Below are 13,874 nucleotides of genomic sequence, written 5' to 3' on the forward strand. Positions count from 1 at the left end.
GCCATTGTAGGTGTATGTGTGTGCCGGGGATATATGAAGTTTTAAATATGGATATTTTTCTTACAAAAACGCATCCCTTCACTTCAAAAGGTCTTTATTAACCCTCAGGAGTCTTATGGATTCTTTCTTTACTTTTATGGATGGATGTAATAAGCACACTGTAAAATGAAGTGTTCCCCACCCTTTAAACAGCCGCATATAAACCACATGTGAGATTCATAAAGATCAGTAATAACGCCAGAGCCTCAAGCATAGGCGCCGATTTATGTTTCTTCCGGTGGGTGCCCAGTGCCCCACATCAACATATAGGCTATTATATTACAGATAAATCCACTTTCAGTTTTCGCGTTCCCTAATAGTATAGTGGTAGGATTTTCGTTAATACAGTCAGAGGTCCAGCCGTGCTATTATTATCAGTGGTTCGAATCTGCCCTCAGATCGTTTTTTTCCTCATAAAGTTCAAAGAAGTTAATGTTTGTATATCAAGAGCAGGAAAATGTATGTGTGCATTTTGTTAGTGATTTCCCTAGAAAGAAGAGTCAGGCAATAGATTGACGTGTATACTTGCATGATTTCAAAAACAACACGTTTCAGCGCTAGTTCGCTTCTTATTTAACTCAAATCAACATCAACTTGATGTTTTATTTGCATTATATCCGTGCAGCAATATGACAATTTCGACCCAAAAAGCACATTCTTTTCACGAGTGTTGTCGCGAGTCATGCTCTTGCTGATATCTCATGCAAGCAGAGTTTAAGCGCGCGCATGATCGAGAGCAGAGTCATTTGTGCTCGCGCGCATCACTTGGATGCGCTCTCGACGTTTGCCATTAAAATATTGCCATATAAACGGCCTTAAATAAACTATAAAAAAGGGTGAAGATAGTGTCTGAAAGCTCCAATTGATTTTCTATTGGTTAAAATCAATGGAGAATATCTCGTATTTTTCCACGGGATCGGCGCCTATGGCCTCAAGTCATTTTCACCACCTTTATTATATTCAGACTAATTCAAGTACTGGAGAGATGTGCAATGATTGGTGGGTAAGCTTTCCTTTCCACTTCCTGTGAAGTGATGCATCCATGTTCCTGTATTCCCTGTTCTGTCCACTTTGCAGGGCACTTACCAGTGATGCGCGGGTCAATGTATAAACAACCCGCACCCGACCGACGTTTTCAACTAACCCGCCCGCAACTCGGACCGCAAAAAAAAGGAAAATATTGTACCCGACCCGCTTCCTGACCCGCATTTTTTTAAAAGTAGTAAATGCTCATTGTAGCGTCATTGGGCCATAGACGTAAGAACTAGGGGTCCGGGGCGCCCCCCATCAGCCTCCCTGGCCAATAATATCCATTAATCCAGCCTGTGGAGGAGAGAAATGTTTCAGGACCTGACGTGGTGCGCTCAGAGGTGCAGCGGCGAGAGCAGGCAGTTCTTGAGGCGGCCCATCATTTTCCATTTCAGCTGTCTAGATCCATATTATTCATGAATGCGATGTTTATGTTTCGACCCTGCTTGAAGAATTCATCAGCAGGTCAACTGAGAGAAGGCCCACGTTTGGAAAAGTGTGAAAGCCCTTAGGAGCGCAAACTGTTCTTTTTCTGAATGTTGTAGGCCTATAGCCTAGTGTTATGTAATAAAGGCTTGATTTATTCATTTATTTCGTTTCATTTTCTTAACAATTAAGATGCTGCATGTGTTTATCCAGTCTAATCGAAGTGTACGTCTCTCCCCCGACTTTCCCAACTAAAATTCCGCCCCCTCTCAGAAAATACATAAAACTGACATTACTGAGCTATATGCGTTTAAAAGTAGCCTATTAAAATGGTACAATGGCATTGCTCAGTTCAAAAATATTTTTGGATGACTCGTAACCGCGGGTGACCGCTCATTTTGGATCAACCCGCGCATCACTGGCACTTGCGGTCGAATGAAACACACTTGAGGTTTTTAGTGGTGCTTTCTGTGTGTTAATATTTCTTCAACTTTTGTCAATTCTTGTGTAAGACTCTCTTGTGTAACGTATGTTCGTTATGCTATCTGCACATCATAGACACACCTAGACAAAACAAGAACTAGGCCTTGGACACACTTTTACACTCACACAAACATTTGAACATCTTTATTCATCTATATTTCTTACAGTTTTTTCAATTGCTAACATACTTTTGTCCAATCTTTAGTCACAATTTCAAAACTCTAAACACATTTAGCTGAACATCCGTCTGTTGTGGCCATACTATTAACACAATTCATGTCGTTTTCACACAAAATGCAGTTAATTAACACGTTTCTAAAATGCTTACATTTTCTTTTCATATAAACTTACCTCATACCAAAATCATGGATCTTTCTCATCTTATTTGCAAACGCTTAAACACAGCAAGTCAGAAATGAAGACCTAATGTTCCAATCATTAAATAGAGGATAAAACCTATACTTCTGCAACAAGAGTATTGAAAATATATATAAAACACATACTGAAACAATTGATAAGCATTTTTAATTAGATCACTTAAATATTCGTCAGATTCCAGTCTCAGTAAAATAAGACTCTATGAATCGGATTTGTTCAGTGTGTATGAAGAACAACACAGAGGAGCAGAGAGAAAATAATATCTGGGTGAGGGAGAGGAATAGATGAAGGAGGAGAGGAGAAGTTGGATCAGGACAAGTGAGAAGAAGAGGAAGAGGACAGGAGAGGAGGAAGAACGTGTGCTGGATTGTGCATCTCTATGGTTTTCCCCCTTACACATGATGAACCTATGAAAGCTTATTTCTGCCGTAAATAGAAAATGAAAAAGAAGGTAATTGTGACTTTTTATCTCACAATTCTGACTTTTTTTCTATAAGTTCCTAGTTTATATCTCACAATTCTGAGAATAAAAAAAATCAGAATGGAGAGATATAAACTCACAATTGCAAAATAAAAAATATCTTTGATAAAAAAAAAGTCACAATTACCTTTTATGCTTTTTTATTACAGTTTTTTTACAATCATTAGGACACATTTCTCAATACTTAGGCCACTTTTTCAAAACTCTTCACACAGTTCTCCTAACCAACTTTCATCTTGGCACAGCAGTTCATTTCACATTCAAACTGCACTAAATCTACCAAAACACTTAATTCATGTCTTAAATCAACTCATTCATCCAGAACACTAGCAAAGGTTTTCACCCAGCAAACACACTTTGTCAGTCATAAAATACTGACATAAAAACACTAACAGGTATCATTATACAATGTTTTCTTTTGTAAAATTTCTTAACAAAACAAGAATAATACTGTCTATTGTTTATAATTCACTGCAGTTTGTTACATACCCTAGTGAAAAAAAGTATACTTTATTGTATTTTAAATATATTCCCTTTTTCTATAGTACACTGTAAATATACTAACAAAAATGTACTATTAAATATATAAAAAGCATATTAGTATCATATTTTCACAATGCAACTTTTAACACACTTTAAAATAATTGTACTTTAGTATATTTTCTAAAAAATATATTTTTAGAAAAATATACTTGAAGTGTAGGTTCAGTTTATTTTTTAAAAGTGTATTTATTTGCACTTTATAAAAATATATTTGAGGTATATTTTAACAGTGCGCTGAAAATGATCATTGTAACAATGCACTGAAAGTATATTTAAAAAATACATTATTTAATATTCTGAAGTTGTAGTGTATCTAATGTTATATTTGAGTATATTTTTTAAGTTTACTTCTTCATCCTTGGAATTCATTATATTACTTGTGCTATTTATTTCAGTATGAATGCATTACAAGCCCATTTAGTATATGCAGTGTAGTCTATACAATTTCCAAATAAGTGTAAATGTTTATTAAGTTTACACTGGCAGAATCATTTTACAATCGTACACACAAATCTATATTAAACAACACACCAGCAGCACAAGTAATGCGAAAAAATATGTCGAGTGGTTAAACTTGTCGGAATTCAAATGTCTCTTCAACTTGGTCTGTGACCAATCAGATTTTGTTGCTCACTGCCTTCAGCCAATCAGAGCTGCTGACGTCACGGTCGTCGTCTGAATCCCCTCGCTCAGTCACTCAGGTGAAGTATAATGTCGCAATGTATAATTTATTTAATAAAACACTGAAAGCGCAATACATCGCTCAATCTTGGGGATTCTATCAAGTGACATCACAGACTGACCGTGATGGCGACGACAACCGGCTAATCTAATGGCCTACGCGATCCTGAAAGAACCGGAGAAAAGTGCTGCTATTGGGAGGTGAGTTGTAGTCTACCAGTTAACAAACTTTATTTTCTTTAACAAACGGAGAGCGATATTTCGGCTTGATATATCAAACCTTTGAGCGGTTGGTGTTGAACTTTGTTAGAGATCAAATCCCTATGTCTGTGGACACACTACAATTTGCATATAGGAAAAACAGAAGTGTGGAGGACGCCATTTCCTTTGCTCTGAACTCTGTCTATAAGCATCTTGATGCACAAAAATCATATGCTAGAATGCTATTTATAGACTATAGTTCAGCTTTTAACTCAATGGTCCCAACAAAGCTCTTTCACAAATTGAAATGTCTTGGACTCGATGATGCCATTTGTAAATGGATTTTAAACTTCCTCACTTGTCGACCACAAAGGGTCAAAATTAATGGCTGTATTTCAGATGAGTTGTATGTTAGTACTGGTTCACCACAGGGGTGTATTTTGAGCCCCCTATTGTTCACATTGTATACTCATGACCTTGTAGCATCCTATGATAATAATGTGATAATCAAATATGCCGATGATACAACTATCATTGGGCTGATTAGTTCAAACGATGAATCTCAGTATCGTGAGGAGGTGGAGAATGTTGCTCAATGGAGTAAAAAAAATAACTTGCTTCTGAACACTTCAAAAACATGTGAACTTGTTATTGATTTTTGTCACAACAGGAATCAGTTGCCTATTACTATCTATGATTCTGATGTGCAGATTGTTGAGAAATGTAAATTTTTGGGTGTGACTCTTTCTCATGATTTGAACTGGAGCTCTAATACGACTAGCATTGCTAAGAAAGCGAGACAGCGCCTCTTCTTTTTACGCAGGCTTCGAGAGTTTACTCAAAATACTAAGATTCTTTTGAATTTTTATTATTGTGTAATTGAGAGTGTTTTAACTAGTTGTATTACTTTGTGGTATGGTAATCTCACCCTGAAAGAGAAGAAGGCTTTGAACAAAGTGGTTCGCTCAGCCAGTAGGACCATTGGCTGTACTTTGCCATTCTTGGAGGTTATATATAAAGCTAGACTTTTGAATCGAGCTTTAAAACTCATTAATGATGCCTCAGGCCATCCTGCAGGGGCCTTCTTTGAGATGCTTCCCTCAGGGAGAAGGTATCGCTCGGTAAAATGTTCTACTGATCGCCATTTAAACAGTTTCTTTCCCCAAGCTGTAATCATTTTAAACAAAGCACTTTAAATTTGGCACTTTATATTTATGTGTGGATTCTATTGTATAGCATTTTACTTTTGAGTTTTTATGTGGCATCTGCTTATCTGTTTTATGTTATGTTTTTTTGTTTTTTTGAGTGTTTGACATTGTACATTGTACTCAGAGCTTCTTGCACATCTTTTCCAATGTGGTTTCATACTGCAAATGGCTAATAAAGTGAACTGAACTGAACTGATATCTCCTTTTTGAGTTTGTGTGTGGTGGTTTATGGCACATGTTTGTGTGCAGCACCAAAACATTCATATGATTGGTCAAATCGGCCCGTATTACGATATTAATTCATAAAGTGTTTACTTCGGTAAAGTTGGTTTTATATTCGCACATTCGGACATCCGTATTCAATAGTCTTGTTAATCACACTACATTGGACATTCAGTGGACATTCAAAAGTAAATATGCCATTAAAACAATACTTGCCTATTTTGATCGACTGTGAAAAATGTTGTAAGTTGACAATCGTTGGTTGTCGATATCATGTCGCTGCTTAAAATTCGCAAACATTAATTTATTGCACATTTATTGGAAAGTCTGAAAAGCTGCTGACGTCACGGTCGTCGTCTGAATCCCCTCGCTCAGTCACTCAGGTGAAGCATAATGTCGCAATGTATAATTTATTTAATAAAACACTGAAAGCGCAATACATCGCTCAATCTTGGGGATTCTGGCCAGTTCAATCAAGTGACATCGCAGACTGACCGTGATGGCGACGACAACCGGCTAATCTGATTAAAGGTTTTGATCCGCTTCAAATGTTGACTATATTATACAAAGTAGAAGTAATAACAAAGTGTATAGTTATTGACTGCAAAGTGTGTAATGTTTAATATTTGGAATAAGCCAAAGGTACTGAGCATACAGTATATACTATTACCTGTAAAATAATATATTCAGTGTATATTGCTTGTGTTTTCTGAAGACACTGGTAATTATTTTGTAATGTACTTAAATCACAAATAAAGTGTACATATAACACAAAGTGTACTCATAAAAGAAATAAAGTATACTTATAACACAAATAAAAGTATACTTATAACAGAAATAAAGTATACTTTTAATACAACGTATATTATAACAAAAAATATACTTTTAACACAAATAAAGTATACTTATAACACAAATTAAGTACACTTTAATATCACTAATCAAGCATGTAATTAGTCCCTACACAGACATATACTTAAAGTGTACTAAGTATACTTGAAGTTGTTCCAATTTAGCACACATAAGTATACTAAATATACTTAAAGTTGTATTTTAATACTACTTAATTTCAACTTAAATATACTTAGTACAAAATTAGTTGTTTCAAAATAGCACACTTTAAATGAACTAATCATTAACACACTTGAAATATACTAATAATTAGTCTTGCTGCAAGTATACTTAGTATACTTTTTTTTCACTATGGCCATCACTAGATATTGTTGAATAATGTCGTTGTTTCGTTATTTTCTGTGCACAAAAATGTGTCACTTCAAAATATTAAAGTTTAACTACTGTAGTCACACGACCTGTTTTAAGTATGTCTTTAGTAGCTTTCTGGACACTGGAAGTGTTAATTATGTTGCTGTCAATGCAGGCCTCACTGAGCCATCGGATTTCATCAAAAATATCTTAATTTGTGTTCTGAAGATAAACTAAGGTCTTACAGATGTGGAACGACATGAGGGTGAGTAATTAATGACAGAAATATAATTTTTGGGTAAACTGACCCTATACATGTACTTCGTAGAGATGTGCAATGATTGGTGGGCAAGCTTTCCTTTCCACTTCCTGTGAAGTGATGCATCCATGTTCCTGTATTCCCTGTTCTGTCCACTTCGCAGGGCACTTACGGTCGAATGGAACACACTTGAGGTTTTTAGTGGTGCTTTCTGTGTGTTAATATTTCTTCAACTTTTGACTATTCTTGTGTAAGACTCTCTTGTGTAACGTATGTTCGTTATGCTATCTGCACATCATAGACACACCTAGACAAAACAAGAACTAGGCCTTGGACACACTTATACACTCACACAAACATTTGAACATCTTTATTCATCTATATTTCTTAATATGCCATATATGGTAGGGGTTGATCTTTGAGCACTGTGATTGGACGGCCTGGACATCGGTGATGATTCTGCTTTAAATACGACCCTTCTTCATTAATAAACCTGAGAATCTTATAGTACTACACTGTCTTTATATCTGCTTGATCATTCTCCATCAGCGCCCGTTTCCAACTGATGACTTTGAGTCTACCTGAAAATGAATCTAACAGGGTGTCAAAAGCTCACACACCCTTAATGATATTCTGCTCTCTAGATATGATCCGTGTGAATCCTTCAAAGTAAATCTTCACCTATTTTATCTCATCTTTCCAAGATTCAAGGGAGAAAACAGAACAGCTTCAATATGCAGCATTTATTTAAGGATTAAACCGTTACACATTCAGGTTATAATGAATGAGACACAATAATGCTGAGTAAAGGTCTGTCAAGCTGAATTATGCTGCCATTCCTGTGTCACTCCTGCACATCTTAAGCACATCTGCCTTGCTTCACCTTAAAGATTTCAGTTCCTGATTTCCTAAAAAAAAAGAGAGAGATTAAAGTGAAGTTTGAAAGTGAATCTAAACTGATTTTAAACCTGCAGTACTTTGATTTATACTCACTCGATGGCAAAACACAGTTCGCATTCATTGCCGTATGTTTTTCCATCAGATCCACACACAGGTGAATAGATGTCTGGGCACCCTCCAGATGGGTTAGGCTCGCAGTAAGGCTGGTCACATAAAAAACAACAACATTGAGTTATTTGAACATGGAGGGAAGTAATTCTACTGCCGTTACACATTCAGGTTATAATGAATGAGACACAATAATGCTGACTAAAGGTCTGTCAAGCTGAATTATGCTGCCATTCCTGTGTCACACCTGTTGATCATCATCGCATCTGCCTTCCTTCATAATAAGGATTTCAGTTCCTGATTCCCTAAAAAAAAGAGAGAGATTAAAGTGAAGTTTGAAAGACTCTAAACTGATTTTAAACCTGCAGTACTTTGATTTTAACTCACTCGATGGCAACACACAGTTCGCATTCATTGTTGTATGTTTTTCCATCAGATCCACACTTGGGTTTATAGATCTTTGTGCATATTTTAGACGGGTTAGGCTCACAGTTAGGCTGGTCACATAAAAAAACAAAAAAACAACATTGAGTTATTTGAACATGGAGGGAAGTAATTCTACAGTCTTTATTTACTCACCTTTCTCGCTGCATCAGATACGGCCACTGTTTGTGTCAAGAAGGAAAAACAAGGATTAAAGTTTATCATGATATGGCAAGAGGAAATAACTTGTTTTGCCCATACAATACAAGGCAATGTTGTTTTGTTGGACAAAAACAATATTTCAGTCATTTTTTAGTGAACCATCCCTTAAATCAAACTTAAAAATGTCTGAATGTGACTTAAATCTTACACATTTTTCATTTGTCCTACTTTAGCAAAAGTGAATTAAGACTTTATTGAACAAATGAAACTCTTCATTATGAAGCAAAACTATCAGTATCAGTGTATATCGCAGGTTCTCATGTGACAAATGATCCTAATATCAGTTTTAGTGAATGAAATCATGTTATTACTCACCTAGGACACAGAGAAGGACGATGACTCCACGTGCAAACATTGTTCCAGACTTGAGAGTGAACTCACTAAAACTGACAATATGATCAGTGATAAAATGATCCGCCTATTTATATCAGTACTGTTTCCTCCTCTGAACTCAAGTAGTGCTCGCTGCAGAGCAAAACGACCTCCTGCTTACATGAATATTCATGAGTTTCCCAGATATGCACGAAACAGAACAACCTTCAATGAGCTCAGCTCGTTGTTTTCTTCCTTATTTGTACCTTGTGATGTTTTAAAACTCTTTTATTAGTTGTTATCATCAAGTACATCACTGCCTGTAACAACTGAAATAAACCTGTATAAATGTGTCTGAGGACTAATATCTAGTCAGAACAGGTCAGCTAACACATGTATCATCACACCAGTAGTCTATAGCTTACAAAAATATTATGTCCACAGACACATATATTCACATTTATCGCAAGGTACAAAGTAGAATAACAACGAGCTGAACTCATTGAAGGTTGTTCTGTGCCTGTCATTCAGTTACAGACGACTGCACAAAACATGCATAATAATGAGAACATTATAGACTGTTATCGAGAAGTAAACAACTGTAGTTTAGGCATAAGTCAGTCGTGATCAAAGAAAAAAAGTTTGGCTATCTTTATGGAATAATCCACTAATGTGCTGAGATACAAATTCTCAGTTGCACGTGCAGTCGAGCATGTCTGGGAAACTCAAGAATAGTCATGTAAGCTTCGCCTTCGGACACCGAAAATCGCGTAACACCGGTTCTTTTTTAGTGAACCGGTCGAACCAGTTCACCAAATTGGACTGAATCATTAGAAACATTCTGCATCTCCAGTAACGGGTGCAAACTCATCAGGGATGAAAAAGGTGACAAAAAAACAGGAGACACGACGAGGAAAAAAGTTTTAAAGGGATAGTTCACCCAAAAATTTAAATTATTCCATGATTTGCTCACCCTCAAGCCATTGTAGGTGTATGCCGGGATATATAAAGTTTTAAATATGGATATTTTTCTTACAAAAACACATCCCTTCGCTTCAAAAGGTCTTTATTAGCCCTCGGGAGTCTTATGGATTCTTTCTTTATTTTTATGGATGGATGTAATAAGCACAATGTAAAATGAAGTGTTCCCCACCCTTTAAACAGCCGCATATAAACCACATGTGAGATTCATAAAGATCAGTAATAACGCCAGAGCCTCAAGTCATTTTCACCACCTTTATTATATTCAGACTAATTCAAGTACTGGAGAGATGTGCAATGATTGGTGGGTAAGCTTTCCTTTCCACTTCCTGTGAAGTGATGCATCCATGTTCCTGTATTCCCTGTTCTGTCCACTTCGCAGGGCACTTACCAGTGATGCGCGGGTCAATGTATAAACAACCCGCACCCGACCGACGTTTTCAACTAACCCGCCCGCAACTCGGACCGCAAAAAAAAAGGAAAATATTGACCCGCATTTTTTTAAAAGTAGTAAATGCTCATTGTAGCGTCATTGGGCCATAGACGTAAGAACTAGGGGTGCGGGGCGCCCCCCGTCAGCCTCCCTGGCCAATAATATCCATTAATCCAGCCTGTGGAGGAGAGAAATGTTTCAGGACCTGACGTGGTGCGCTCAGAGGTGCAGCGGCCAGAGCAGGCAGTTCTTGAGGCGGCCCATCATTTTCCATTTCAGCTGTCTAGATCCATATTATTGATGAATGCGATGTTTATGTTTCGACCCTGCTTGAAGAATTCATCAGCAGGTCAACTGAGAGAAGGCCCACGTTTGGAAAAGTGTGAAAGCCCTTAGGAGCGCAAAATGTTCTTTTTCTGAATGTTGTATGATATAGCCTAGTGTTACGTAATAAAGGCTTGATTTATTCATTTATTTCGTTTCATTTTCTTAACAATTAAGATGCTGCATGTGTTTATCCAGTCTAATCGAAGTGCGTCTCTCCCCCGACTTTCCCAACAAAAATCCCGCCCCCTCTCAGAAAATACATAAAACTGACATTACTGAGCAATATGCGTTTAAAAGTAGCCTATTAAAATGGTACAATGGCATTGCTCAGTTCAACGTGTTGGGAAATCGGTCATTTTGTCCCGCGTCAGCATTTATTCAAAAGTTAATAACGCTCAACATTCAAAAGGTAAATAAGGATTTCCCACTTGTATTAGTAAGCTTAGGCTATTTCGCCACGTGAATGCCCAATTGAAGCTCTCACAAGCACAAAATGCAGGGATAGAATATGTTAATAATTTATTAGCGCATTTTAGTCGAACAAAAACAGGTAGGCTAAGCCAAAGACTGAGGCTACAATATCCATAAATAAATGTTCACAAATACCCATGAAAGTAAAACTGAAACCTTTAGTAAGTAAAACTGAAAATTACAAAGGTTTAATTGGCATCTTTATTTCAAACGACCCGACCGACCGCGACCCGAATATCATTAAAAATATTTTTGGATGACTCGTAACCGCGGGTGACCGCTCATTTTGGATCAACCCGCGCATCACTGTCACTTGCGGTCGAATGAAACACACTTGAGGTTTTTAGTGGTGCTTTCTGTGTGTTAATATTTCTTCAACTTTTGTCAATTCTTGTGTAAGACTCTCTTGTGTAACGTATGTTCGTTATGCTATCTGCACATCATAGACACACCTAGACAAAACAAGAACTAGGCCTTGGACACACTTATACACTCACACAAACATTTGAACATCTTTATTCATCTAGATTTCTTACAGTTTTTTTCAATTGCTAACATACTTTTGTCCAATCTTTAGTCACAATTTCAAAACTCTAAACACATTTAGCAGAACCAAAATCATGGATCTTTCTCATCTTATTTGCAAATGCTTAAACACAGCAAGTCAGAAATGAAGACCTAATGTTCCAATCATTAAATATAGGATAAAACCTATACTTCTGCAACAAGAGTATTGAAAATATATATAAAACACATACTGAAACAATTGATAAGAATTTTTAATTAGATCACTTAAATATTTGGCAGATTCCTGTTGTCACAGACACGTCAGGTTCCACCTCACTCCCTTACCCACGCACCCAATCACCGGAGTACTGATCACCACCACCTGCAACTCATTATCACCATGATCACCTCACTACTTAAGCCCCACACTCACACACACACATTGTCTGGTCTCGTTCGTTATACACAAGTTGTATGCTTACCTCAAGGACTCCCAAAACGATACTTACCTGTCTCCATACTCTCCTGGTCTCCTCGTGTCTCTACCTACCTGTGTGTGTGTGAGTGTTCCCGTCTGCCAGCTCCAACGCCTTCATCTGCAACATAAACAAAGGACAGTATTACCTCTCTTTCATCTCCAAGTTCATCTTATCCATCATTGCATTTACCTGTTGCTCTGCTGATTGTCTCAATAAAACCCCAAACTGCTTCTACATCTGTCTCCGGTGTCTATACTGTAACACCTGTCTCAGTAAAATAAGACTCTTTGAATCGGATTTGTTCAGTGTGTATGAAGAACAACACAGAGGAGCAGAGAGAAAATAATATCTGGGAGAGGAATAGATGAAGGAGGAGAGGAGAAGTTGGATCAGGACAAGTGAGAAGAAGAGGAAGAGGACAGGAGAGGAGGAAGAACGTGTGCTGGATTGTGCATCTCTATGGTTTTCCCCCTTACACATGATGAACCTATGAAAGCTTATTTCTGCCGTAAATAGAAAATGAAAAAAAAAGGTAATTGTGACTTTTTATCTCACAATTCTGACTGTTTTCTATCAATTCCTAGTTTATATCTCACAATTCTGAGAATAAAAAAGTCAGAATTGTGAGATATAAACACAATTGCAAAATAAAAAATATTTTTGATAAAAAGTCACAATTACCTTTTATGCTCTTTTATGTGGTGAAAAAAAGCTTCCATAATAACCAAAGGCCATGTATGTTGGATTTGTTGTTGATCAATGGCAGCAATTTCATGTTTTCATTTCAGTATAAGCTTTATACCACAATGATTACACGACCATTGTTCCATATTTACACAATATGTGGTCTGCACAGGGCACTAGCTACCAAGTGGACACCATCCCACCCTCATGAGTGCTCCATCAACACCACACACCCCCAGAAAGAGATTTTAACCAAGAGGGACACTGTAGTTCATCATAGGGGACTCATCTGACCAGTAGCTGCCCTGAGCAATTCTGTTACTTTCTTCTTCTCTTTTTCTTCTGCACATTCTATAAAATAATGACTCACTTCTGTTGCCAAGAATGCACACAGAACGCTTACATGCATTATACACTAAGCAGTGTCTACACTGCCAGAATTCTAATAGAGAAGAAGAGAGCTAGTTCAAGATGAGCATTTATGGCTAAAACTTATATAATTTTCAAATTTTTTCAGAAAATGAGCGGTGGTTTCACTAGATAAGATTCTTATTTCTCATCTGGGATCGTGTAGAACATTTTGAAGCTGCAGTGAAACTAAGTTTGACCTTCAACTGTTTGGGGTGCCCATTGTCACTATAAGGAGAATAATCCTGGAATGTTTTCCTCAAAAACCTTAATTTCTTTTCGACTGAAGAAAGACATGGACATCTTGGATGATATGGGGGTGAGAAACTCCTTTCTGATATGGCTCCATTATTTTTCACCGCAGCATTGGGGGAATTGGTGATCCTCTGCCCATCTTGACTTCTGAGAGACACTGCCACTCTGAGAGGCTCTTTTTATACCCAATAATGTTGCCAATTGACCTAAT

The 13,874-nt window shown here is 37.1% G+C and overlaps 2 protein-coding genes across 8 annotated transcripts in view; both read right to left on the minus strand.

The window, feature by feature from the left end:
* Window positions 1-13,874, minus strand: part of LOC125258832 (ovoinhibitor-like) — a 301,375-nt gene that overhangs the window by 194,945 nt on the left and 92,556 nt on the right. The window lies entirely within an intron of this gene.
* Window positions 7,882-9,278, minus strand: LOC125258843 (serine protease inhibitor Kazal-type 2-like). The gene is made up of 6 exons (XM_048176007.1): window positions 9,122-9,278; window positions 8,741-8,766; window positions 8,549-8,658; window positions 8,409-8,466; window positions 8,147-8,256; window positions 7,882-8,061 (listed from the first exon to the last, which is right to left on the minus strand). Exons 1-6 carry the CDS (start codon window positions 9,159-9,161, stop codon window positions 8,013-8,015), a joined length of 393 nt encoding a protein of 130 aa, XP_048031964.1. The 5' UTR covers window positions 9,162-9,278; the 3' UTR covers window positions 7,882-8,012.

The sequence above is a fragment of the Megalobrama amblycephala genome, linkage group LG23, assembly GCF_018812025.1.
Source record: "Megalobrama amblycephala isolate DHTTF-2021 linkage group LG23, ASM1881202v1, whole genome shotgun sequence".
In the NCBI taxonomy this organism is placed as follows: domain Eukaryota; kingdom Metazoa; phylum Chordata; class Actinopteri; order Cypriniformes; family Xenocyprididae; genus Megalobrama; species Megalobrama amblycephala.